At 34.7% G+C, this 26,038-nt stretch overlaps 1 protein-coding gene across 1 annotated transcript; it reads right to left on the bottom strand.

The window, feature by feature from the left end:
- Positions 1 to 3,469: 3,469 nt before the first annotated feature.
- LOC142239376 (arylsulfatase B) lies at positions 3,470 to 24,880 on the bottom strand. Its single transcript, XM_075311158.1, has 8 exons — positions 24,362 to 24,880; positions 15,428 to 15,587; positions 15,283 to 15,370; positions 13,427 to 13,593; positions 13,136 to 13,357; positions 8,788 to 9,100; positions 3,763 to 4,200; positions 3,470 to 3,705 (listed from the first exon to the last, which is right to left on the bottom strand). The coding sequence occupies exons 1-8, from the start codon at positions 24,560 to 24,562 to the stop codon at positions 3,534 to 3,536; spliced, it is 1,761 nt and encodes a 586-aa protein (XP_075167273.1). The 5' UTR covers positions 24,563 to 24,880; the 3' UTR covers positions 3,470 to 3,533.
- Between the last annotated feature and the right edge of the window lie 1,158 nt (positions 24,881 to 26,038).

Here is a 26,038-nt window from a genome sequence, read left to right as displayed (position 1 = left end):
TCAGACGTAGCAACCACTGCTCCATGGTGCCCAACTAAATGTATTTTTCTGTGAAATAAACTTTGTTTAATCGGCTCGTGGGCGCCGCAAGCTATGCTATATAAATATAACTTATATGGGTAATTGTCTATTGATGACAATAACGGCTACATAGCTCAGTGGATAGTGTGTTGGCTTACAAATTGCATGGTCCGCGGTCCGATTCTCCGTCCAGGCGAAAGGTAAAAAAAAATTTAAAATTTATAAAATCGTATAATTTCTCCTACATTGTTTGTATTATAGAAAAAGGTGCTAAGAACTAAAAACTTCGTGGAAGTGAGAAAGATGTGAGGGAAAATGCAATTAGCCAGAAAAAAATTTTTGAGTTAGTCTTTATGAAATTGTTTTTACATCCTGGAAAAGAATAAACGTTTATCACAAAAAGTATATACTTTTCTTCCAAATACACTTCCTTTCAACGAAAAGCAAATGAGAAACGAACTTTGTTTGTCTAAAATTTCGTTTGGGAGGAAAGAATTATTTTTTTGCGTGTAGGATCCCAAGAAATCAAATAGGGAAAGATCGGCCTATGTGGGGGCTATACCAGAATATGGACCGATACCCATCATATTTAGCACACCTATTTCTGGACCTACAATACCACTAGATTTCTGGCAAATCGGGTAAAAGTTACGGTTTTAGAAGCCAAATAAATCCAATCGGCAAATCAATCTATATGAAGGCTATACCAAAACATGGACCGATACACATCATATTTGGACCGCATAATTTTGATCCTACAATACCCCAAGATTTTTAATTTCAAGCAAACCGAATAAAAACAAGTAAGTCTAAAGTCGGGCGGGGCCGACTATATTATACCCTGCACCACTTTGTAGATCTACACGCAAAAAAATAATTATTTCCTCCTAAACGAAATTTTAGACAAACAAAGTTCGTTTCTCATTTGCTTTTCGCTGTAAGGAAGTGTATTTGGAAGAAAAGTATATACTTTTTGTGATAAACGTTTATTCTTTTCCAGGATGTAAAAACAATTTCATAAAGACAAACTCAAAAAAAATTGTTTTCTTGCTAATTGCATTTTCCCTCACATCTTTCTCACATCCACGAAGTTTTTCAGTTCTTAACACCTTTTCCTGTAATACCAACAATGTAGAAGAAATTATACGATTTTATAAATTTTAAAATTTTTTTTCACCTTTCGCCTGGACGGAGAATCGAACCGCGGACCATGCACTTTGTAAGCCAAAACACTAACCACTGAGCTATGTACCTGTTATGGTCATCAATAGATAAATATCCATATAAGTTATATTTATATAGCATAGCTTGCGGCGCCCACGAACCGAATAAACAAAGTTTATTTAACAGAAACAAAAATTTAGTTTGGCACCGTGGAGCAGTGGTTGCTACGTCCGACTTGCATGCCAAGGGTCGTGGGTTCGATCCCTGCTTCGACCAAAGTTTTTTTTTTGTTTTTTTTTTTTAACATATATTCCAGATATGTTCGGAAGATTTCGAAAAAATGTTCAACATTACATTGTATAATATTAAATTTTGAACTGTAAAATGTGTCTTATTAAAGACCTAAATTCAGAAAAGAACAGTGTTTGATATAAACGAAATGGACTGTGTTGTTGTTTCAAAAATAACTTTTTTTATTGAAAAAATAAAAATTTTGTAACAAACGAATTTTTTTGGTGATAAAAGCTTAAAATTTTCGAAGCAATTCAAAAAACTCTAACAAAAGAAAAACGTTTTCGGTACACGTTTTCCAAACGTTTTTTTTCTTTGCGTGTAAATTTTCGATACCATATCACATCCGTCAAATGTGTTGGGGGGCTATATATAAAGGTTTGTCCAAAATACCTACATTTAAATATCACTCGATCCGGACAGAATTTGATAGACTTCTTTAAAATCTATAGACTCAAAATTTAAGTCGGCTAATGCACTAGGGTGGAACACAATGTTAGTAAAAATGTGGGAAACATTTAAATCTGAAGCAATTTTAAGGAAACTTCGCAAAAGTTTATTTATGATTTATCGCTCGATACATATGTATTAGAAGTTTAGGAAAATTAGAGTCATTTTTACAACTTTTCGGCTAAGCAGCGGCGATTTTACAAGGAAAATTTTGGTATTTGGACCATTTTTGTCGAAATCAGAAAAAACATATATATGGGAGCTATATCTAAATCTGAACTGATTTCAATAAAATTTGGCACACTTGACTACATTACTAATTGTATTCCTAGTGTAAAATTTCAACCAAATTGGGGTAAAACTCTGGCTTCTGGGACCGTATTAGTCCATATCGGGCGAAAGATATATATGGGAGCTATATCTAAATCTGAACCGATTTCAATAAAATTTGGCACACTTGACTATAGTACTAATTGTTCTTTTTGTGCAAAATTTTAAGCTAATTAGGATAAAACTCTGGCTTCTGGGGCCATATAAGTCCATATCGGGCGAAATATATATATATATGGAAGCTATATCTAAATCTAAACCGATTTCTTCCAAAATCAATAGGGTTCTATTCTGAGCCAAAACACATACTTGTGACAAATTTGAAGACGATTGGACTAAAACTGAGACCTAGACTTTGATTACAAAAATGTGTTCACGGACAGACGGAATGGCTGTATCGACTCAGGAGCCCACCCTGAGCCTTTTTGCCAAAGACACCATGTGCCTATCTCGTCTCCTTCTGGGTGTTGCAAACATATGCACTAACTTATAATACCCTGTTCCACAGTGTGGCGCAGGGTATAAAAATTTGGCGAATCTGCGATAGCGCCATTATTGAAGTCTGTAGCGTGGTTACGACAGACAGACATGTTTATATCGTCTTAGAACTTTTACTTGATCAAGAATATACTTTCGATAGTAACCCTTATGTGAGTAGGACAATTTCGCGAGAGTACAATCCCTGTGATCGGAATAATCTGGAATTATTTGAAAACCCGTGCTTTTTCCATATCGATACTGTAGTAGCCTGACCAGAGAATGAAGCCGGAGACTGATGCTAAATTTTTGCCAATCCAACGCCGTAGTTTACGGCTAAGCCGACGTCTACCTTGCTGATCTTACCAGTTATTTCAACTTCATTCTCTGAGCCTGACAGTCGTTGTTGTCTGTTTGACCAATATATCAATACTATGGGAATCTTACATTCTTTACAGTTCATAACTTGTCCTGTCTTTAAAGGTTTTACCCCAAACTTTTCTCCCTCGTCCGTTTCGCTGCAATCCATAGGGATCTCAGTATTACAGTATATCTGGTGAATTGCCAAGGAGGGAAACACTATTTATAACATAGTAGCACTTCAAAATAAAGGCGATGGAACATCTCCTTGAGAATTCTCATCTGGTCGCTTACCTTTGAAGTTTTGCTTGCTCTGGAGTCGCTAATCACAGACAATTTGTGATAAATACTCAAAATTATCAAAGAGCCATCCATATGTTTTTTGTTGTACTTATATTTTATTCTTTATAAATCTTAAAACTAAATCTTAATATATACGATTATAAACTACCTATAACATCATTATTCTCTTTATAATCTCCAAAATTAGTCCAAGTATAACCCCATCGGTCGGGATACCCTTTAGGATCTAATGGTTTGTTGGAGGGCGGTACTGCTGTAGCATTGATTATTCGAAGTTCTTCCAACAAAGCCCCCAATATACTGGGATATCTGAAAAATATAAAAATAAATTTACCACTGTAAAATTTTACTCTCACGTAGACTTACTTATGAGCCAGATTATATTTCTCACAGGGATCATCTTTAACATTAAACAAACAGGGTTCCTCCAAAGGTTTACAAACTACGCCTTCCTTCAGATAGGGTTCACGAGCAGAACAATCAATATTCGATTCCATGCGCATGCGTGAAACATCAGCCAAGGCTGGTAGCATATTAATAGCATCCAAAGCCCGACCAGCAAAACTATTACGAACTGCTTTATAGTTATATGATCGTGGATTACGATCTCCCGGTGGGCCATACCAACCATCCCATCCTCCGTTGTAATTGGTGCCCACAATAACCTTCCAATCACTACGGGTTAGAGCAGCGCTACCCCATATGTCATCAATATTATGTAGAATGGCTTTGCGTGGAGAAATTTCATCATTGGACAATGAGTCCCAGACACTGATACCATCCAAAGGAACAGAGGATACATTTCTGGAGATAGTGTAAAAATAAAAAGACCTTAATTGATTGATTGCAGAAGACAAAAAAGACAAAATTTCCGTCCTACACTCAAAAAGAAGTGAACCCTATATTTCACTAAAGTTGATTTAATTATATTTTAGTTCATGGAATTATTACGTTTTAATACAGTTTACATGACGCTAATAATGTTTTGCGTACTTTAGTTAAAATAACTAAAATAGAGGAAAAAGATATACACAAATGAAGCATAAAGATTAACTAAATTCGGGTCTCCGACAAAATAGTTTAGAATTTCTTAAAATTCGTATATTTTACCAGTAATGAGCCCATAATGAACTCCGTATGGTACTAAAGAGATTTTTGCAATTTTTAACTCAAACTTCTTGCTGCAAACTTCGAAATTTTCTTTAACAAGTGAAAAAAATTAATTATGTCTAATAAATTTTCTTGAATTTATCGAAAGCTCTTTACTTAGTTTTGTGAAATCAGCGTGACATATGCGTTTCTAATACAGTTTAGTTAAAATTTTCTAAAATTAATATATTTTTTCTAAAACTAACTAAAAAATTCTTTCCTGGTGGGTTCACTGTTTTTTCAGTGTATAACATATAACTGACAAATTTTTGACTACGAGAAATATAGTTAAAAAATATAATTAAAATCGTATGCCTTTGAAATAAGGCAAATTTTCCTTAATTTGAAGAAACACCTGTTTTGATTTAAACGGAAATACTGAATCTTTGAGTAAAAGCCCAGCAAAAAAAGCGTCGCCAAAAAAGTAATGAAAATGTTCTTTTTGGATCCCGAAGTGGTGCAAAATTGACGCAGAAGCGATGAATTTAACATGGGCCTGTCATAGGACGGAAGTCCTCCATTTCAACAGCCGTTGCACTGAATTTGCATTACTTCTTTAGATGTGATCCGAATTCAATGTTGTGTATGTAAATTAAAAAATTCCTTGATATTTTGTCAAATAAATAAATTTTTATATTTGTTTTTATAAATTTTAATGGATTCTAACGCTTGTCGGAAACGTTTGAACTCAACTCTTTTCAAAAATTCACAATTTTTCAGATTGGATTTAGCATTTTTTTCGACAAAATTTTAATGATTTGTAACATTTTATCAATTCTTACTCTGTTTTTAACATATTTGAAACAAAAAAAGTTAAAATTACCCATTAAAAGTATGAAAAACCCAAGTTATAAAAAATTGAATTAAAAGAACTTTCTGGGTAGTTAAAATAAATAACATCATTGGGAGTGCATCTTCTGGAAGTGCTTTTAATGTTGTGCCTTTGGAAGAACTTCCAAATTTTTTTGCTGGGAGATAAAACAGAACTCACGATTTGGCATATTCGATTTAAGTTTTTTCTAATAGATTATGCATAAATTAATTAGATATAATTATTTTTTTCACTTGTTAAAGAAAATTTCGTAGTTTGAAGGGAAAAAATGGCTTTAGCGCCAAATTCAAGATGTGGGCATTTGTGGTAGAATTTAGGACACCAAATGTACACAATATTAAGGACAAATTTCTTTAAAATAGCGACATTTTAAGTAAAATAATGCTCATAATCTTTGCTTCAAAAACTATTTTCTTTAAATTTCGAATCTTTGGGATTTACGTCCCTTCGGTAAAGTCGTGTGTCTTTGAAGTAAGGCAAATTTACCTTAAAGTAAAGAAAAACATTTTTTTATTTAAAGAGATGATCTTTAAATTAAATGAGATATTCGAGGTTAGGTTAAAGTGGCAGCCCGATTAAGATTCAGGCTCACTTAGACTATTCAGTCTATTGTGATACCACATTAACTAAAAGTACCTATTACATATGGACACTTCTAGTTTTAACCGCTGAACCTTCTCGATTATTTTTCTTCGCTGAACCAACCAGATTGTTCCAAAAACATTAGCAGACTGCTTAAGTTAACGTTTTCCAGATCCGCCAGTAATCTGAAGCTATATACTCCTAAAAGTTGCTTGAGCTTTACACAAAATGCAGGACACTCACACAAGAGGTGTTTAATTGATTCTTTTTCCTCCGCATCATGACAGCTCATACAATAGTCATTATACTTCGCGCCAATAGTTTTTGCAAAATCGCCTATCAGGCAGCGACCCGTTATAGCAGATATCAGGAGTGATATCTCGAGAACTTTAGCATATCTAGTGTGCGGTTTAAGTTGAAATGGGGCCATATTTGCTGGTGTCGTTACAACCCTTGCAATTCTCCCATCGAACATTTGCTATCATAACAGCCTTCTCACGCAGCATTAGCTTGCATGTACCTAGGGGCATACCAACAAATTCTAGTTCCTCTGGAATATGTAAGGTAGTCCCTAGCCTTGCCAACTAATCCGCTTCGCAGTTCCCTGGTATGTTCCTATGTCCAGGCACCCATATTAGGTGAATATTGTACTGCTCAGCCATCTCATTGAGAGATTTGCGGCAGTCGATGGCCGTTTTCGAGTTGAGGAACACAGAGTCCAAGGATTTTATTGCAGGTTGACTGTCTGAGTATATATTAATGCCCACATTTTTTGGAATATTACTTCTCAGCCAATTCGCCACCTCTCTTATTGCTAATATTTCAGCCTGAAAAGCACTACAGTGATTAGGTAATCTTTTCGCTATTCGAAGTTCCAGATCATTAGAATATACTCCGAACCCCACTTGTCCATCCAATTTGGAGCCATAATCTATATATTCTTTATTCCCCGGGGTCTGTGTGCACCACGCCTCACTGTTGGGGATTAGAGTCTTGGATTAAATATAACAAGTATATAGGGCCGTAAGTTCGGCCAGGCCGAACCTTATGTATCCTCCACCATGGATTGCGTAGAAACTTCTACTAATGATGGTCATCCACAATTAAATTACTTGGGTTGCGGCCGATGGCAAGGCATCTTAAAACTTCTTAACATCATATTCTAAATTGTAAGTTAGTCCATGCGGGATATATAGTAGACAAAAGAAAGGTCGATTAAATACGTATATATTCAGTTCTTGACCGGTATATATAGGAAAGAAATAATTACGAACCGATATGAACTTTTGTGCGGTAATTATAGAGTCAGAATTATATGGGGTCTATATACAATTATGAACACGAGTCTACCAAAAATGGCTGATTTTTTACTGTTTGGTAAATTGGTAAAATTCTTGATGTTTTGGAAGATTTTGCAAAATATTCCTCTCCAACTATGAAATGCTTCATAAATTTCCAATAGAAATAATATTTTGATAAAATTTTCTATAGAAATAAAATTTTGACAAAATTTTCTACGGCAATATAACATTTTGACAAAATTTTCTACGGCAATAAAATTTTGGCATATTAGTTTTGGCTCGAGTGGCAATCGTGATATTTCTGTGATTGGGGATCGGTTTATTTGGGGGCTATTTATAATATAGATCGATACGGGCCAATTGTGGCATGGTTGTTATCGGCTACATACTAGCGAAATGTACCAAATTTCAACCGGATCGGTGGAATTTTGTTTCTTCAAGAGGTTCCGGAGGTCAAATTTGGGGATCGGTTTATATGGGGGCTATATATAATTATGAACCGATATGGACCAATTTTTGCATGTTAGAGACCATATACTAACACCACTTACTATGTTTCAATAATAATTTTTAATTCTAATTTTTTTCCTTCAAACTATGAAATTTTCTTTAACAAAAGACAAAAATATCATTTTTTCCACTTTGGTAAAAAGTATTAACTAATTTGTATCATGTTAGGTTAGGTTAGGTTAGGTGGCAGCCCGATGTATCAGGCTCACTTAGACTATTCAGTCCATTGTGATACCACATTGGTGAACTTCTCTCTTATCACTGAGTGCTGCCCGATTCCATGTTAAGCTCAATGACAAGGGACCTCCTTTTTATAGCCGAGTCCGAACGGCGTTCCACTTTGCAGTGAAACCACTTAGAGAAGCTTTGAAACCCTCAGAAATGTCACCAGCATTACTGAGGTGGGATAATCCACCGCTGAAAAACTTTTTGGTGTTCGGTCGAAGCAGGTATCGAACCCACGACCTTGCGTATGCAAGACGGGCATGCTAACCATAGCACCACGGTGACTCCCTTGTATCATGTTGCAATTAGTAAATTATTTCTAAACTAAGCCAACATATTCTTCCATGATGGGTTCACTTTTTCTGAGTGTACGAGTGAAGTTAAGGTGCGTTCTCAAAATGTTCTTATTTTATAGAAGTACACTTTTAGCTCGGAATTAATAAAAAAATTTGGAATCTTTGGATCCAAGTAAACAATAAATTAAACAATTAATAGACTACTTTTTAAACCAATAATCGAAGTTTAATCGTTATTTTAATTGAAAATATTTGATATATTTGATAATTTTTATTTAATTGCAGTTTTTCAAAATGAGAGAACATTTTTACTAATTAAAATGTTGTTGTTATTTTTTGGTTCATCATTTAATATCCCTAATTATCATTTCTTTGTAATTAATAACTATAAAATATTTTTTTAATGTACTTGTTACCAAACGTAATTACAACTTTTCTTTAAAAATAATTGGCCCTATTTGGACTTTTTTATGAGCCTTTGGCAATTGATACTTACAGCAAAGCTTCATCACCCTTTATGGCCGACAATAATGTGGGTAACCAATCCACAATGTGCATTGTTTGATCCGCCACCCGTCGAGTTTTCTTTAAACGGGGTGACCATAATAATCCAGCTCCACGAACACCACCCTCCCATAGGGTGTTCTTAACACCTCTTAAGGGCCAATTGGAAGCATGATTTAAATTGAATCCCTCAGCAGGTCCTCCATTATCAGTGCTAAATATAATTATGGAATCGTTTAACATATTTTGCTTCTGTAATTGTTGTACTATACGACCAACCGAATCATCCAATTTACTAACCATTGCTGAGAAAAACGAAAATAAAAAGCAAAATATTAATTAAATCAAAAAGTCACTTTATGATGAATGTCATTTGTAATCGTGTTAAAAATTAATTTTTAATTACGACATAAATTTTGGAAATTTTCGTCCCTCCGTTAAAGTAAAACAAGTAAGGAATGTCTAAAGTCGGGCGGTCCGACTATATTATACCTTGCACCACTTTGTAGATCTAAATTTTCGATACCATATCACATCCGTCAAATGTGTTGGGGGCTATATATAAAGGTTTGTCCCAAATACCTACATTTAAATATCACTCGATCTGGACAGAATTTGATAGACTTCTACAAAATCTATAGACTCAAAATTTAAGTCGGCTAATGCACTAGGGTGGAACACAATGTTAGTAAAAAATATGGGAAGCATTTAAATCTGAAGCAATTTTAAGGAAACTTCGCAAAAGTTTATATATGATTTATCACTTGATAGATATGTATTAGAAGTTTAGGAAAATTAGAGTCATTTTTACAACTTTTCGGCTAAGCAGTGTTTTGTCCATTTTTGTCGAAATCAGAAAAACATATATATGGGAGCTATATCTAAATCTGAACCGATTTCAACCAAATTTGGCACGCATAGCTACAATGCTAATTCTACTCCCTGTGCAAAATTTCAACTAAATCGGTGTTAAAAATTGACCTCTGTGGTCATATGAGTGTAAATCGGGCGAAAGCTTTATATGGGAGATATATCTAAATCTGAACCGATTTCAATCAAATTTGTCACGCATAGCTACAATGCTAATTCTACTCCCTGTGCAAAATTTCAATTTAATCGGAGTAAAAGATTGGTCACTGTGGTCATATGAGTGTAAATCGGGCGAACGATATATATGGGAACTATATCTAAATCTGAACCGATTTCAATAAAATTTGGCACACTTGACTACACTACTAATTGTATTCCTAGTGCAAAATTTCAACCAAATTGGGGTAAAACTCTGGCTTCTGGGACCGTATTAGTCCATATCGGGCGAAAGATATATATGGGAGCTATATCTAACTCTGAACCGATTTCATTAAAATAAAAACTTTGGCTTCTGGGGTCATATAAGTCCATATTGGGCGAAATATATATATGGGAGCTATCTCTAAATCTGAACCGATTTCTTCCAAAATCAATAGTTCTATTCTGAGCCAAAACACATACTTGTGCCAAATTTGAAGTCGATTGGATCAAAACTGCGACCTAGACTTTGATTACAAAAATGTGTTCACGGACAGACGGACATGGCTATATCGACTCAGGAGCCCACCCTAAGCATTTTTGTCAAAGACACCATGTGTCTATCTCGTCTCCTTCTGCACGGATGAAAAAGACTGTTTTTCATATGTTTGGCTATAAACATTATATGTTTGGAACACAAATTTTTAAACACAATATTTTTGAGTGCAAGCATATAATGTTCATAAACTAGCATAACATGTTTGGGACATATATGTTAATATGTTAGAACATATTATGTTTGGGACATAAAATGTTTATAAAAATATTATGCTTGGAAGCAAACATATATTAATTTAGAAATAGCCTATAAACATATATGTGTTTAGTAGCTTGGAGCGCTATTTAACAGGGAGCGATATTGAATTAAGTTGGTGGTTGTTGCTTGTTATTACAAAATTAACATTTTATTTTTCCTTGGGCAATTGATCAGCTACTTCTTTGATCCTTACAAACTGTGTGGTCCGCTGATCGAATCCCCGTCCGGCAAAAGGTAAAATTAAAATAAAAAAAATCATAAAATTGAATAATTTCTTCTACAATGTTTGTATTACAGAAAAAGGTGCTAAAAACTAAAAAATCTCGTGGAAGTGAGAAAGATGTCGGGGAATATACAATTGGGCAGAAACAAAATTTTGAGCATTCAGGTCGAAAACCTATGTTGTTAGCACTTATATTACCTGTTTATTTTCATAATTCATTATGATTGTAAATATATAAATAAATAAATAAAATGTTGAGCACAATATTGTTTGGGAGAATTTTTTTTAAGCATATAATATTTTTGGGTGCAAAATGCTTCCAAACATATTATATGGTCACATAATAACATATTGTTTTTTGGAAGACAACATTATTGAATTTGGATGCAAAAATACAAAATGTTTGGAACTTAGACTACCCAAACATATATTGTTTAGACCAATATACTTTCAAACATATTATATATTGGTAGAGATCAAACATATAAATGTTTGGGCAATACCCAAAAATGTATATGCTTGAAGCAAAATATGTTTGGGAGTATATGTTACAGTGTGGCGCAGGGTATACGAATTTAAGTAAGAAATTCTGAATTATTTTGTGGGAGACACGATTTTAGTTAATCGTTATGCTTCATTTGTGTACAATATTTTCCTCTGTTTTAGTTAATTTAACTAACGTACGCAAAAAAATATTAAATCATGGAAACTTTCTTAAATGTAATAATATAGGGTTTAATTTTTTCTTAATGTAGCATGAAATAAACATTTCTCTGATATAAAGTTGTTTTTCCTTGTCCAAAAGTCGATAAACTGTTCATTGAAGACGTTTTGTTGGAAATTGCTCTAATGGCAAAACTTTAAAAGCACTTTCAAAAATTACCTCACTAAGATTTTCTTTATTTTAATTAGACCGATATGACCAATTTTGGTATGGTTGTTAGCGGCCATATACTAACACCGCGTTCCAACTTTGAACCGGATCGGATGAATTTTGCTCTCCAAGAGGCTCTGGAGGTCAAATCTGGGGATCGGTTTATATGGGGGCTATGTATAATTGTGAACCGATGTGGACAGATTTTTGCATGGATGTTCGAGACCATATACTAACACCACGTTCCACATTTGAACCGGATCGAATAAATTTTGCTCCTCCAAGAGGCTCCGGAGGTCAAATCTGTAGAACGGTTTATATGGGGGCTATATATAATTGTGAACCGATGTGGACCAATTTTCGCATGGATGTTAGAGACCATATACTAACACCACGTTCCACATTTCAACCGGATCGGATGAAATTTGCTTCTCTTAGAGGCTCCGCAAGCCAAATCTGGGGATCTGGGGCTATACATAATTATGGACCGATGTGGACCAATTTTTGCATGGTTGTTAGAGACCATATACCAACACCATGTACCAAATTTCAGCAGAATCGGATGATATGTTTTTCTTAGAGGCTCCGCAAGCCAAATCTGAGGGTCCGTTTATATGGGGGCTATACGTAAAAGTGGACCGATATGGCCCATTTGCAATACCATCCGACCTACATCAATAACAACTACTTGTGCCAAGTTTCTAGTCGATAGCTTGTTTCGTTCGGAAGTTAGCGTGATTTCAACAGACGGACGGACATGCTTAGATCGACTCAGAATTTCACCATGACCCAGAATATATATACTTTATGGGGTCTTAGAGCAATATTTCGATGTGTTACAAACGGAATGACAAAGTTAATGTACCCCCATCCTATGGTGGAGGGTATAAAAAAAATGATAAATAAATCGAAGATGCCAGATCCTTAAAGTCTTAGCCTATATTTGAAGTGTTTTTATCTTAAATCTAAAGATTCAATATTTGAGTTAATTTTAGAACGATTTCTTTAAATCAAAAATGTATTTTTGTTTTACTTTAAGGAAAATTTGCCTTAGTTCAAAGACATACGACGTTAATGGAGGGACGCCAATTTCCAAAATTTGTGTCTCAAAGTTAAAAAAAAAAAATTTAATTAAAATTTAATTTTTGAAATAAATTTTTCGGTTGCGTAATCTTCAGTGTGGGACCAAAAGAAGTGATAAATAGACAGAAAAATGTAGCTCGTACTATATAAAAAGTTTTTAACTTCAGTTTAGTTTATCACTCGTACTTAATTTAAGTAAATTAGCTCCCTCGTACGAGTAATTAAAACAAATATTTAAATGCGGATATAGGGTCATATCCTATTTATTACAGGCATCACTATTTTTCAGATTGCACAATCGGATTGGCAAATCGTTTAAAAGATTTTTTACTCACCTGCATACTTTCGCCGTCCGAGATTTTGTATGTTATTAATTTTCGATACATCCGTATCGGGCGCACGTAATGGATCATAAGGATTACCCGAATGTACCGCTGCATGGGCTACATATAAAAATAATGGTGACGAAGCATTATGACCTGATATCACTCTTAAAGATTCTTCGGTGACTAGATCTGTGGTGTATTTTCCATGTAAATGATATCCAACATTCATGCCTAACAAAATGGGAAAATAGTCATTGCGATGGGCAAGCTGCTACACATCATCGTAAATTTTCAACTCACCATCTCTTATGTCCAAACCCCACTGTCCGCTTTCTACAGCTGTATGATCAAAATAATCATGATGACCAGTCCAATAACCAACATGGGAAGAAAATCCACGATAAAGTGGTGTATATTCACGTTTGTAGTGACCTAAATGCCACTTACCAGCAATATGGGAGGTATAGCTGTAATAATGTCCCAAATATGTCACTGGGTGGTAATTTTTGTTGATTTCAATTGGGGAATTAATTGATCAAATTAATGTTTAATTCAAATTATTTCAATTGTGAAATCGATAACAGGCCTGTTTTCGTTTAGTACCAGATTATTCACAATAGCAGTTTATTGTTAATACACACAAAAAATTTATTTAATTACGAAATTAATTGATCCATTTAATTTTTTAATTGAAATATCTTCAATCACGAAAATGATAGTATCAATTACAGTTTTAATTGGACATACAAAAATATTTTATTCAAAAATGAATTGATTTCATTTCAAAATTTCAATTAATTTTTTAATTGATTCAATTAAAATTTTAATCGATGTTGGTTGAAAAAATCAATTAATTTTTTAAATGATTCAATCAAAAATGTAATTGATGTCGGTTGGAAAACTCAGTTTTCCAATTGAATCTAATTGATTCAATTAATTATTTAGTTAAACTTTTTAATTAAATCAGTTAACAAATTAATTGAGTTATACAATCGATATCAACTGCATTTTTTAATTAAATTGTTAACTGGAACAATTAGTTGGTTCATTCATTTCATTTTCTTAACTAACTTTGTGTTCTTATTTTGATTAAAAAAATTATTGTATCAATAAAATGTTTAATTAAAGAATTATTGTATCAATAAATTCTTTAATTAAAGAATTTCTTAATTGTTTTGATTGAAAAATTGATTTATCAATTAAGTTTTTATTAAAAATTAAATAATTTTTTTTAACTGAGTTTGCTTCCGAATTGTATCAAGTATTTTTTTAATTAAATATTTTTACATGACCTATTTGACTTAATGTTTCTAGTTTGATTAAAAAGTTAATTATAGCATTTAATTGTTTAATTGAAAAAGTTTTCAGCTCAATTAACTTTTCAAATGGAAATATTTTGGTGATATTTTTTCTGTATAGGCAATAAAATGAAATTAAATGTATTTCTTCCGCAATAAATTAACGATGAAAACCTCTTTTTTCAACTTATACATTAAAGTCCTGCACTGAAAAAAATATTGTGGTGAGGCCAAAGATTTCATGTTCTTAAAATAAGAACACAAATTTTGCTTATCTTAGAAGACACATTTCTCTAATATAAAGTTTTTTTCCTTGTTCAAAAGTCGAAAACTTTTCAATGAAGTCGTGTTGTCCTTATAATTAAGAGATTTTACTTAACAATGGGTATCATAACATGAAAGAAAAATTTTTTGGGCTAAGGTCAACTTCACTTTAATAATTCAGAAAAATTCAGAACGGACTTTGATAGCATATGAAGAAAAAAAGCGAAAATTTTAAATTTGCTTCTTAGAGTCAAGTACACAAAACCCAAATTTAAAAGAGAATTGTGTCTTAAAAGTATCCTTACTTGAATTCTCCGCTTCTTTGGCTCGGAATCAAAACCAAAATTGTTAAAGTAGGCTCGGAATCAAAACCAAAATTGTTTGTGTATCTATTCAACATAAATATAATCTGTTTTTTCTTTTAATCCGTCACGACTTGATTATCCAGTACTAAAGGAAACCAAGCCAAATATTATTAACCCATGTATTCGATTTTATTCAAATAATTCAATTAATTCTTTGCAGATTTGATTAGATAATTAATTGAATCATTTAATTTTTGCAATTGTTCTAATAGTTTTCGTTTAATTTTACCCCAACTCATTAAAATATTCCGGCATTAGTTTTTCATTCAAAGGCAAACCCCGCGGTTCAGCTCCATAAAGTACTGTGTGTTGCATTCCTAGAGAAATCAAATTATTATATATTTAATATATATTGTATTTTGTGATATACCAACCTGTGTGTATAGGATATTTTCCCGTCATCAGAGCTGACCTTGAGGGTGTACATATTGGATTAACATAATATCGATTCAATATTATGCCCGAGAAAGCCAAAGCATCAATATTTGGTGTAGGAATTTCGGAAGAACCCCGGAATCCAAGATCGTTGAAACCCTGAAAGTTTGAAGTACGCAATGATTACATAAAAAACAACACAAAACAATTACAACAAGAGAATACGGCCATACACTGAAAAAAGCATGCCCGGTTTCAAAGATTATGTCTTTATAATAATGATTTTGGTATTGATTCCGAGCCAAAGAAGAAGATACAATTATCTTTTAATTCTGAGTTTCGCATACTTGTTTTTAGGAAACAAGTTTGAATTAATACGGTTTTTCTGCTTTTTTCTTCATGTGCTATGAAAGTCCTTTAAAAAAGTGTAAAAGAAAACTTAAATTCCCAAATCAGACTCAACTTCAAGTTGAAATTATGCACGAAAAAACAGTGAACCCACCAGGAAGAAAACTTTCGGTTAATTTTAGAAAATTTTGAATATTTGTAGAAAATTTTAACTAAACTGTATTACAAACGTTGGCATCACGCCGATGTCATAAAAATAAGTAAATATTTTTCGACAAATTCAAGAAAATTTATTAGACATAACTAAGTTTTTTCAATTGTTAAAGAAAATTTTGTAGTTTGAAGGAAAAACTTGGAGTTCAAAATTGCAAGAATGTCTTTAGTAACATACGAAGTTCATGATGGACGCATTTTTGGTAAAATTTACAAATTTAAAGAAATTCTGAACTATTTTGTGGAAGACACGAATTTAGTTCATCTTTATGCTTCGTTTGAGTATATTTTTTTCCTCTGGTTTAGTTAATTTAACTAACGTACACAAAAAATTATTAGAGTAAAGAAAACTTTATCCAAACATAATAATTCTATGAACTAAAATAAAGTTAAATTGGCTTTAGTGAAATAGAGAGTTCACTTTTTTTTTGAGTGTGCATTGTGTCAAGTAAAAATCGTGTTTAAAATAAAGTGTTGAAAGGTATGTCTTATTTTTGAATGCTTTTTTGTAGTCAAGATGCAGAAAGACAATAAATTTAAAGACAATTTCATTAATTTTGAAGATTTTTTCCGAATTATTAAAGTCATGTTAGCCTTAGTCAAACTAAAGATTCTTTAATGAAAAGATACTCATTTTTAAGTCGAATTATAAGGACAAAACTACTACTTAATTGGAAAGTATATCGATTTTTTTACAAAGAAAAAAACATTAATCGTAGAAAAACAATCGTATTATAAGGACATGAATTCTTTCGCCTCGCGACAATATTTTTTTCAGTGCAAGTTCAGTCAGGTCAAATTTTACGTATCCCCCACCATGAATTGCGTAACAGGTTGGCTGATAAGTCCCCGGTCTAGTATTAAATGCATATTATTTTTATATATTACCAACCTTCAAATGATTCGTGTCAAAATTTGACGTCTGTAAGTCAATTAGTTTGTGAGATAGAGTGTCTTTTGTGAAGGAACTTTTGTTATTGTGAAAAAAATGGAAAAAAGGAATTTCGTGTTTTGATAAAATACTGTTTTCTGAAGGGAAAAAATACGGTAGAAGCAAAAACTTGGCTTGATAATGAGTTTCCGGACTCTGCCCCAGGGAAATCAACAATAATTGATTGGTATGCAAAATTCAAACGTGGTGAAATGAGCACGGAGGACGGTGAACGCAGTGGACGCCCGAAAGAGGTGGTTACCGACGAAAGCATCAAAAAAAATCCGCAAAATGATTTTGAATGATCGTAAAATGAAGTTGATCGAGATAGCAGAGGCCTTAAAGATATCAAAGGAACGTGTTGGTCATATCATTCATCAATATTTGGATATGCGGAAGCTCTGTGCAAAATGGGTGCCGCGAGAGCTCACATTTGACCAAAAACAACAACGTATTGATGATTCTGAGCGGTGTTTGCAGCTGTTAACTCGTAATACACCCGAGTTTTTCCGTCGATATGTGACTATGGATGAAACATGGCTCCATCACTACACTCCTGAGTCCAATCGACAGTCGGCTGAGTGGACAACGATCGGTGAACCGTCTCCGAAGCGTGGAAAGACTCAAAAGTCCGCTGGCAAAGTAATGGCCTCTGTTTTTTGGGATGCGCATGGAATATTTTTTATCGATTATCTTGAGAAGGTAAAAACCATCAACAGTGACTATTATATGGCGTTATTGGAGCGTTTGAAGGTCGAAATCGCGGCAAAAAAAGAAAAAAGTGTTGTTCCACCAAGACAACTCACCGTGCCACAAGTCATTGAGAACGATGGCAAAAATTCATGAATTGGGCTTAGAATTGCTTCCCCACCCACCGTATTCTCCAGATCTGGCCCCCAGCGACTTTTTCTTGTTCTCAGACCTCAAAAGGATGCTCGCAGGGAAAAAATTTGGCTGCAATGAAGAGGTGATCGCCGAAACTGAGGCCTATTTTGAGGCAAAACCGAAGGAGTACTACCAAAATGGTATCGAAAAATTGGAAGGTCGTTATAATCGTTGTATCGGTCTTGATGGGAACTATGTTGAATAATAAAAACGAATTTTGACAAAAAAAATGTGTTTTTCTTTGTTAGACCGGGGACTTATCAGCCAACCTGTTACTAAGTTCTACTAAAAACTGTCACCCACAATCGAATTACTTGTATTGAGGTAACCAGCCAAATTTCAACAGGATTAGATGAAATTTAACATACTTCTATAGGAGGTTCAGGAAGTAAAATCTGGGGATCAGTTTATGGTATATGGGCGCTATCTATAATTATGGACCTATATGGATCAATGTTTGCTTGGTGATTAGAGACCATATATTGTCACGTACCAAATTTCAACCGGATCGGATGAAATTTGCTCCTCCAAGAGGCTCCTCAAACCAAACCTGCGCATTTAAAAATGCGCAAAAGTCTAGCAGATTGAGATCCGGTAGCAATGAAGAGAGGAACCTCGCGTGCTAAGTGCGATGGTGCGGAGTCCTGTTGAAATGTTCATGGTCTGTGGACAAAATTGTTGTCATTTGTAAAATAAGAAATTTTTGAGGCAGCTGTTCTAGCCCAGTTCAATCAATTTGGCCGTTTGTTGGTCATGGTGCCAAATGAAATAATTTTTTCAATTTAGCTTCGAATCGGCGCAATAATTCGGCATAGAACAGCCGTAAGATCGTCTTACCTTTTTCTAGGCAGTTAATGTGGATCCTACATTGTAAAACCCAGAAAACGGTGGCCATCACCTTCCCATGAGACAAGACAGTCGTGCAATCCACTTTCTCGACAGCGTCGAAAGATGCTCTGAAATGAAACTCGCGCCCACTGCCAAAGTCCAAAATTTCTTCCAGAATGTGATTCATTCGATCTTCTAATGTGCGCATCTTTAATCGGAATCCAGCAAAATATTTGGAAGTTCTCTTAAATCCTAATTACTCTTAATGTACATCCAAAAATCCTTTTCTACAGATGGACTTAATTTTCACTTCACAGGAAGTTCTTTTGAGAAGAGATATACAAATTCTTTGTTCTGCGCAATTTGCACAATAAATTGAAATTTGCCGAACAGTACCGCGACAAATAAAATAACATAATAAATAATAATTTTGGAGATTTCCAAAAATATTTGAATAGTGTACCGATCCATTTGTCGGCTGGTGTGGAATTTGTGTGTTTACAAAAACGTAAAGAAAAAATTTGATTTTTTTCAGTTTGTTCTTATTTTTCCAAATGGAAATACTGGAATATCATTACACCTGAAGAATTAATACGAAGTCAATGGAGGCGTATGTTTTCACCTATTAGAAGCCCATGTAAAATTATTTGCTTCTGAATCTATTGTACACACGCGCAGAGACGTGGTTGCGACAAACATGATACATGTTCACCGTACAAAAATAACGTTTTCGTTTCCAACTAGAACATTTTCATTGGTGTTTTGGGACCAGTGTTGCCAGCATTGAGGATTTTTCCCCAAATCGGGGAAATTTTTCCGTCGATAGGGACGAAATTTTTGAATTGGGGATTTGGTGAGGAATTTCCCGAATTTTGGGGATTTTTGTAGGGAATTAAAAAAAAACTGTTCCGTATAATAAATGAGGTTTAGAGTCATGGTTTATATGAAATTCGTTTTTTTCTACATTCTTAAAGAAGTACAGCGAATCTTAAAAATAAAAAATAAAACTTTCCACCTCTTTATTCAACGGCATTCATTTGGAGAACAAAGCAAAAATTTACTATTTATTCTGCTTGGATAGGAAAAATTTTTACATTTGTCAAATTATTTCGTACGGATTCGGGTCGCAGTATTGCCCCCTCATCTGCGTACATCACTGATTTGGAAAATATATCCCGTACATATAGAATAGCTTCATATCGGGCCAACAACGCCTTCATATGTATTATATGATATTGTGGACACCCGTCTCCTGGATTTTTGTTTTGAAATCTTCATCTTATTGTACTTCGCAAACTGCTATAATCAATCATAATTTCACATCTTTTCGATTTTTATACCCTCCATCATAGGATGGGGGTATATTAACTTTGTCATTCCGTTTGTAACACATCGTAATATTGCTCTAAGACCCCATAAAGTATATATATTCTGGGTCGTGGTGAAATTCTGAGTCGATCTAAGCATGTCCGTCCGTCCGTCCGTCCGTCTGTTGAAATCACGCTAACTTCCGAACGAAACAAGCTATCGACTTGGCACACGTAGTTGTTATCGATGTAGGTCGGATGGTATTGAAAATGGGCCATATCGGTCCACTTTTACGTATAGCCCCCATATAAAGGGACCCTCAGATTTGGCTTGTGGAGCCTCTAACAGAAGCATTTTTCATCCTATCCGGCTGAAATTTGGTACATGGTGTTGGTATATGGTCTCTAAACACCATGCAAAAATTGGTCCATATCGGTCCTTAATTATATATAGCCCCCATATAAACCGATCCCCAGATTTGGCTTGTGGAGCCTCTAAGAGAAGCATATTTCATCCGATCCGGCTGAAATTTGGTACATGGTGTTGGTATATGGTATTTAACAATCATGCAAAAATTGGTCCACATCGGTCCATAATTATATATAGCCCCCATATGAACCGATCCCCAGATTTGGCTTGCGGAGCCTCTAAGAGAAGCAAATTTCATCCGATCCGGCTGATTTGGTACATGATGTTGGTATATGGTCTCTAACAACCATGCAAAAATTGGTCCACATCGGTCCATAATTATATAAAGCCCTCATATAAACCGATCCCTAGATTTGGCTTGTGGAGCCTCTAAGAGAAGCATATTTCATCCGATCCGGCTGAAATTTGGTACATGGTGTTGGTATATGGTCTCTAACAACCATGCAAAAATTGGTCCATATCGGTCTTTAATTATAAAGGGTGATTCTTTTGAGGTTAGGATTTTCATGCATTAGTATTTGACAGATCACGTGGGATTTCAGACATGGTGTCAAAGAGAAAGATGCTCAGTATGCTTTGACATTTCATCATGAATAGACTTACGATCTGCCACAACGTCGAATTTTCAGTGAATGGGCCCTAGAAAAGTTGGCAGAAAATCCGCTTTTTTATCGACAAATTTTGTTCAGCGATGAGGCTCATTTCTGGTTGAATGGCTACGTAAATAAGCAAAATTGCCGCATTTGGAGTGAAGAGCAACCAGAAGCCGTTCAAGAACTGCCCATGCATCCCGAAAAATGCACTGTTTGGTGTGGTTTGTACGCTGGTGGAATCATTGGACCGTATTTTTTCAAAGATGCTGTTGGACGCAACGTTACGGTGAATGGCGATCGCTATCGTTCGATGCTAACAAACTTTTTGTTGCCAAAAATGGAAGAACTGAACTTGGTTGACATGTGGTTTCAACAAGATGGCGCTACATGCCACACAGCTCGCGATTCTATGGCCATTTTGAGGGAAAACTTCGGAGAACAATTCATCTCAAGAAATGGACCGGTAAGTTGGCCACCAAGATCATGCGATTTGACGCCTTTAGACTATTTTTTGTGGGGCTACGTCAAGTCTAAAGTCTACAGAAATAAGCCAGCAACTATTCCAGCTTTGGAAGACAACATTTCCGAAGAAATTCGGGCTATTCCGGCCGAAATGCTCGAAAAAGTTGCCCAAAATTGGACTTTCCGAATGGACCACCTAAGACGCAGCCGCGGTCAACATTTAAATGAAATTATCTTCAAAAAGTAAATGTCATGGACCAATCTAACGTTTCAAATAAAGAACCGATGAGATTTTGCAAATTTTATGCGTTTTTTTTTTAAAAAAAGTTATCAAGCTCTTAACAAATCACCCTTTATATAGCCCCCATATAAACCGATCCCCAGATTTGGCTTGCGGAGCCTCTAAGAGAAGCAAATTTCATCCGATCCGGCTGAAATTTGGTACATGGTATTGGTATATGGTCTCTAGCAACCGTGCAAAAATTGGTCCATATCGGTCCATAATTATATATGCCCCCATATAAAACGTTCTCCAGATTTGACCTCCGGAGCCTCTTGGAGAAGCAAAATTCATCTGATCTGGTGTTAGTATATGGTCGCTGTCAACCATACCAAAATTGGTCCAATCACACAAAAATTGGTCCATATCGGTTCATAATCATGGTTGGCACTAGAGCCAAAAATAATCTACCAAGATTTTAATTTTAATGAAAACATTGTCAAAATGTTATTTCTATAGAAAATTTTGTCAAAAGTTTATTTCTATAGGAAATTTTGTTAAAATTTTATTTCTGTAGACATTTTTGTCAAAACTTTCTTTCTATAGAAAATTTTTTGAAAATTTTTATTTCTATAGACAATTTTGGGAAAATTTTATTTCTATAGAAAATTTTGTTAAAATTTTATTTCTGTAGAAAATTTTGTCAACGTATTGGATCGATCTTTTTTGATTTAATATATACCACGTATGGACTTACACACAATTTAGAAAATGGTGTTAGGAGGTTTTAAGATACCTTGCCATCGGCAAGCGTTACCGCAACTTAAGTAATTCGATTGTGGGTGGCAGTGTTTAGAAGAAGTTTCTACGCAATCCAAGATGGAGGGTACATAAGCTTCGGCCTGGCCGAACTTACGCCGTATATACTTGTTTTATTTATTACGGATTTTCTATAGCAGAGCATTTTCTTTTACAAAAAAATTTGCAACATTTTGTTAGGGATTTTTGTGGGGAATTTTAATCTAGATTGGGGATTTTTAGAGACGAAAGCGTCCCAATTTGGGACAATACCAGGAAAATGCTGTCCATAAACCATTAGATTTATACTGGTAGCGTTGCCAAACGCCAAGATTGTGGTCCGAATCGGCGAGTGAAGACTTGAGTTTAATGAAACCCATACGTAGTGGCTATCAAAAGGCTAAACATAGTGTGAAGGGATGCAACACAAATCGAAAACTTAGATCAAGCATTAGGTTAGGTTAGTTGGCAGCCCGATGTATCAGGCTCACTTAGACTATTCAGTCCATTGTGATACCACATTGGTGAACTTCTCTCTTATCACTGAGTGCTGCCCGATTCCATGTTAAGCTCAATGACAAGGGACCTCCTTTTTATAGCCGAGTCCGAACGACGTTCCACATTGCAGTGAAACCATTTAGAGTAGCTTTGAAACCCTGAGAAATGTCACCATCATTACTGAGGTGGGATAATCCACCGCTGAAAAACTTTTTGGTGTTCGGTCGTAGCAGGAATCGAACCCACGACCTTGTGTATGCAAGGCGGGCATGCTCACCATTGCACGCTCAAGCCTTAGGTTAGGTTAAAAGGGCAAAAGGCAAACGATCTTACACCAAAGCAAAATATATTTTACTTAAAAGAGCAAAGAAGTTGCTTTGTTGCCAACATTGGGAGTTGCAGTGTTGCCAATATTGAGAATTTTTTTAGGGAATGGAGACGTTTTTTTTTAGTTCGGGACTTCGAGGAAAACACGAATTGTGGATTTTTCCGGAAATGGGAACGTTTGTTTACTTTTTTCGAACGAGACGCCTGATACCTAACGGTAGTATCCTCCTCCTGCACCTCCAAAAAAGAAAGAAATCCTATTGAATTGGAGCTTTAGATTATAATACTTGGTAGAGTCTTCGTCCTCTTCTTTTTATTATATCGTATTCTAGTTCATAAATTTCATTGTCAATGAGTGTAAATTTTTCTTTATTGGGGAGTTTCGGTTTAAAATGGGGACGAAAGCAACCTGATTTGGGGACAAGAGCTAGAGGAACTACATATGCACGAATTTCGGAACATCGTGCTGACAATGGGGAGTTTCGGTTTAAAATGGGGACGAAAGCAACCTGATTTGGGGACAAGAACTAGAGGAACTACATATGCACGAATTTCGGAACATCGTGCTGACAAGAAAATTTTTTGTAAACTTCCAACATTATGATTTACATTAGCCTATAAATGACCATCCGAAGAAATTTTTCATCTCAAGTGATTGAATAGATTCTAAAACACAGATTTCTTCCTTACACTTTTATCATTTACCCCCATTTTCATGAAACTCCGTTAGTGCTACGTTAGCTAATGAACTTTTAAGCGGTACTGTGGAGATATCTGTCATTTTGCCTATTTATTCCATACGTCAATTAGGATCTTAACTGTTGAAAATTTTTCAGTTGAAGTTAACGGGATAGAAGATATTTGCAGTTAATGTTCTGTTAACTGACAGTTAAAGCCTAACGGAGCTACATGAAAATGGTCGTTAATCAATAAAAAGTATGTTCACACAAAAAATTAGTAATGTGAGTTACCCTTCTGCCACATCAAGTGGTGAGGCAAAATATTTATTAGACAACCCTCATATGTGATCCATAGCGAAGGGTACCTAAGGTTAAACCCTAAATACTTGTTTCTATGCATCTCTTATACTTACCAAGTCGTCCGCCAAAATAAAAATGATATGCGGGCTCTGTGAGGTTTCCTCGCCCTTGACCTTGGCAGCACTATCATAAAATGTATTCTGTTGATTTTTATCGCATATATTCTCACGAAGTTCAAAATCCGCATTGGCACCATCCCAAATAATGAGAATTGAAACAAACGTCAATTGAAAAATTTTCAATAAAAGCAACATTTTTTTCTTTTGGGTTTGTTACTCGATTTTGTAAAAATGCACAATCAAAAGGCTCAAAACGTCAATCTCACACATAAATCGAGAATAATTAAAAACGTCGCTTGCAAAAAGCCAAAACAATTTCAATTGCTTGCTGTTGTTTCCCAAAACGGAATGAACTGAACACTTCAAAACATAAATGCTTGTAAATGGATGGATGCATTAGGCACGGGCAGGTGGCTGCTTACGAGAATGTTTTTTGTTGATCCATAGCCCTGGTGCAATTTGCAATAGCATACAGCACCAAACAAAAAATTAAATGCGGGCGGTTGCTGCATTCAATAAACTTCGAATGTGAATGGAAGACCCCGTAAATAAATGCTCGCACGCGTCTTACCGCGCCAACTGTGGCGTCACTATAATTAAAATGTGCAAACACAAAATTTTCTTGGAAGCACCTATGAGCTCTTATAAGTATTGCGACAATAGGTTTGTGGCGATTTGTTTGTTTTCTTTTTTTACAGGAAATTGAATTATTTTGTTTTAATTGTTTTCCAATGTAGTAACATTTTTTAACTGTATTGATTCATTTGTTTATGCTGAATAAACACATTTTTTGTAGTTGATTATGTGTTTATTTATTCTTTCTATTCACTGAATACTTTTAAATTCATTTTCAAATAAAACGTAAACGTCTACATTGAATAACTTCAACTATTCAACTCAAATGCCGACGATTGAATGGTCAGCGTAGGTGACGCACATACGCTGTAGAAAAAGAGAATGCAAACAGACGAGAGAGATTATTTACGTATTTACATTTGTATGTACTTTCGCCATATATCGTTACGCTCTTTATCCACATACTACTCTTTGCTGAGATATCTGATCTGAGTACTCACCACGCAAAACCGATAAGGATTGACAGAAGCTAAACTTAGAATAAATAATCAAATACTGTCGAGTTCATTATTCTAAGCATATCATATGCCTTACAGCAGGGGCGTAGTTAAGGTGTGGTCACCACGATAACTACTTAGAGTACAAAAACAAAAACAACATTTGGAATAATTTCCGTTTCATTTTTAATTTGCTTGGTGTAGGGGCTCTGAACTTACGTGTACGATCATTGAAATGTTTACTCATGTTTAGATCGTAAACTTTTTGAGATATACACGCAGAGAAGAAACATGATTGTCACAATCATATTCGAAGAGCAAAATAATATGAGTGTAATATGAACTATTTTTGCGGCAACCATGTAACATTTTCACCTGCAACCATGTTGGCTCAGTGAACATGGTTCCAAGAAAAATAAAATTGTCCTCATCTAAAATGTTATTATGTTATTATTTATAAAAAGAATGTTGTTTCCATTAAAAGACAATGGTCACGATCTAAAATGTTATGGTATTCGTCAAAAATGTTTTTCTTCCAGTTAAAAGAACATGGTCACAACCTAAAATGTTTTGATCATTATGAAAAAACTTTTTCCGT

The sequence above is a fragment of the Haematobia irritans genome, chromosome 5 (genome assembly GCF_050003625.1).
Source record: "Haematobia irritans isolate KBUSLIRL chromosome 5, ASM5000362v1, whole genome shotgun sequence".
In the NCBI taxonomy this organism is placed as follows: Eukaryota; Metazoa; Arthropoda; class Insecta; order Diptera; family Muscidae; genus Haematobia; species Haematobia irritans.
Note: the sequence above shows the minus strand (reverse complement) of the source record. Positions and strands in the feature narration are given on the sequence as shown.

Coding starts and splice junctions, on each gene's coding strand:
- LOC142239376 (XM_075311158.1), bottom strand. CDS start 24,562: ATGTTGCTTTTATTGAAAATTTTTCAATTGACGTTTGTTTCAATTCTC. Junction 9,101..13,135: donor CGGACGGCGAAAGTATGCAG/GTGAGTAAAAAA, acceptor CGTTTTTCTCAG/CAATGGTTAGTAAATTGGAT. Junction 4,201..8,787: donor AAGGGTGATGAAGCTTTGCT/GTAAGTATCAAT, acceptor CACTATCTCCAG/AAATGTATCCTCTGTTCCTT.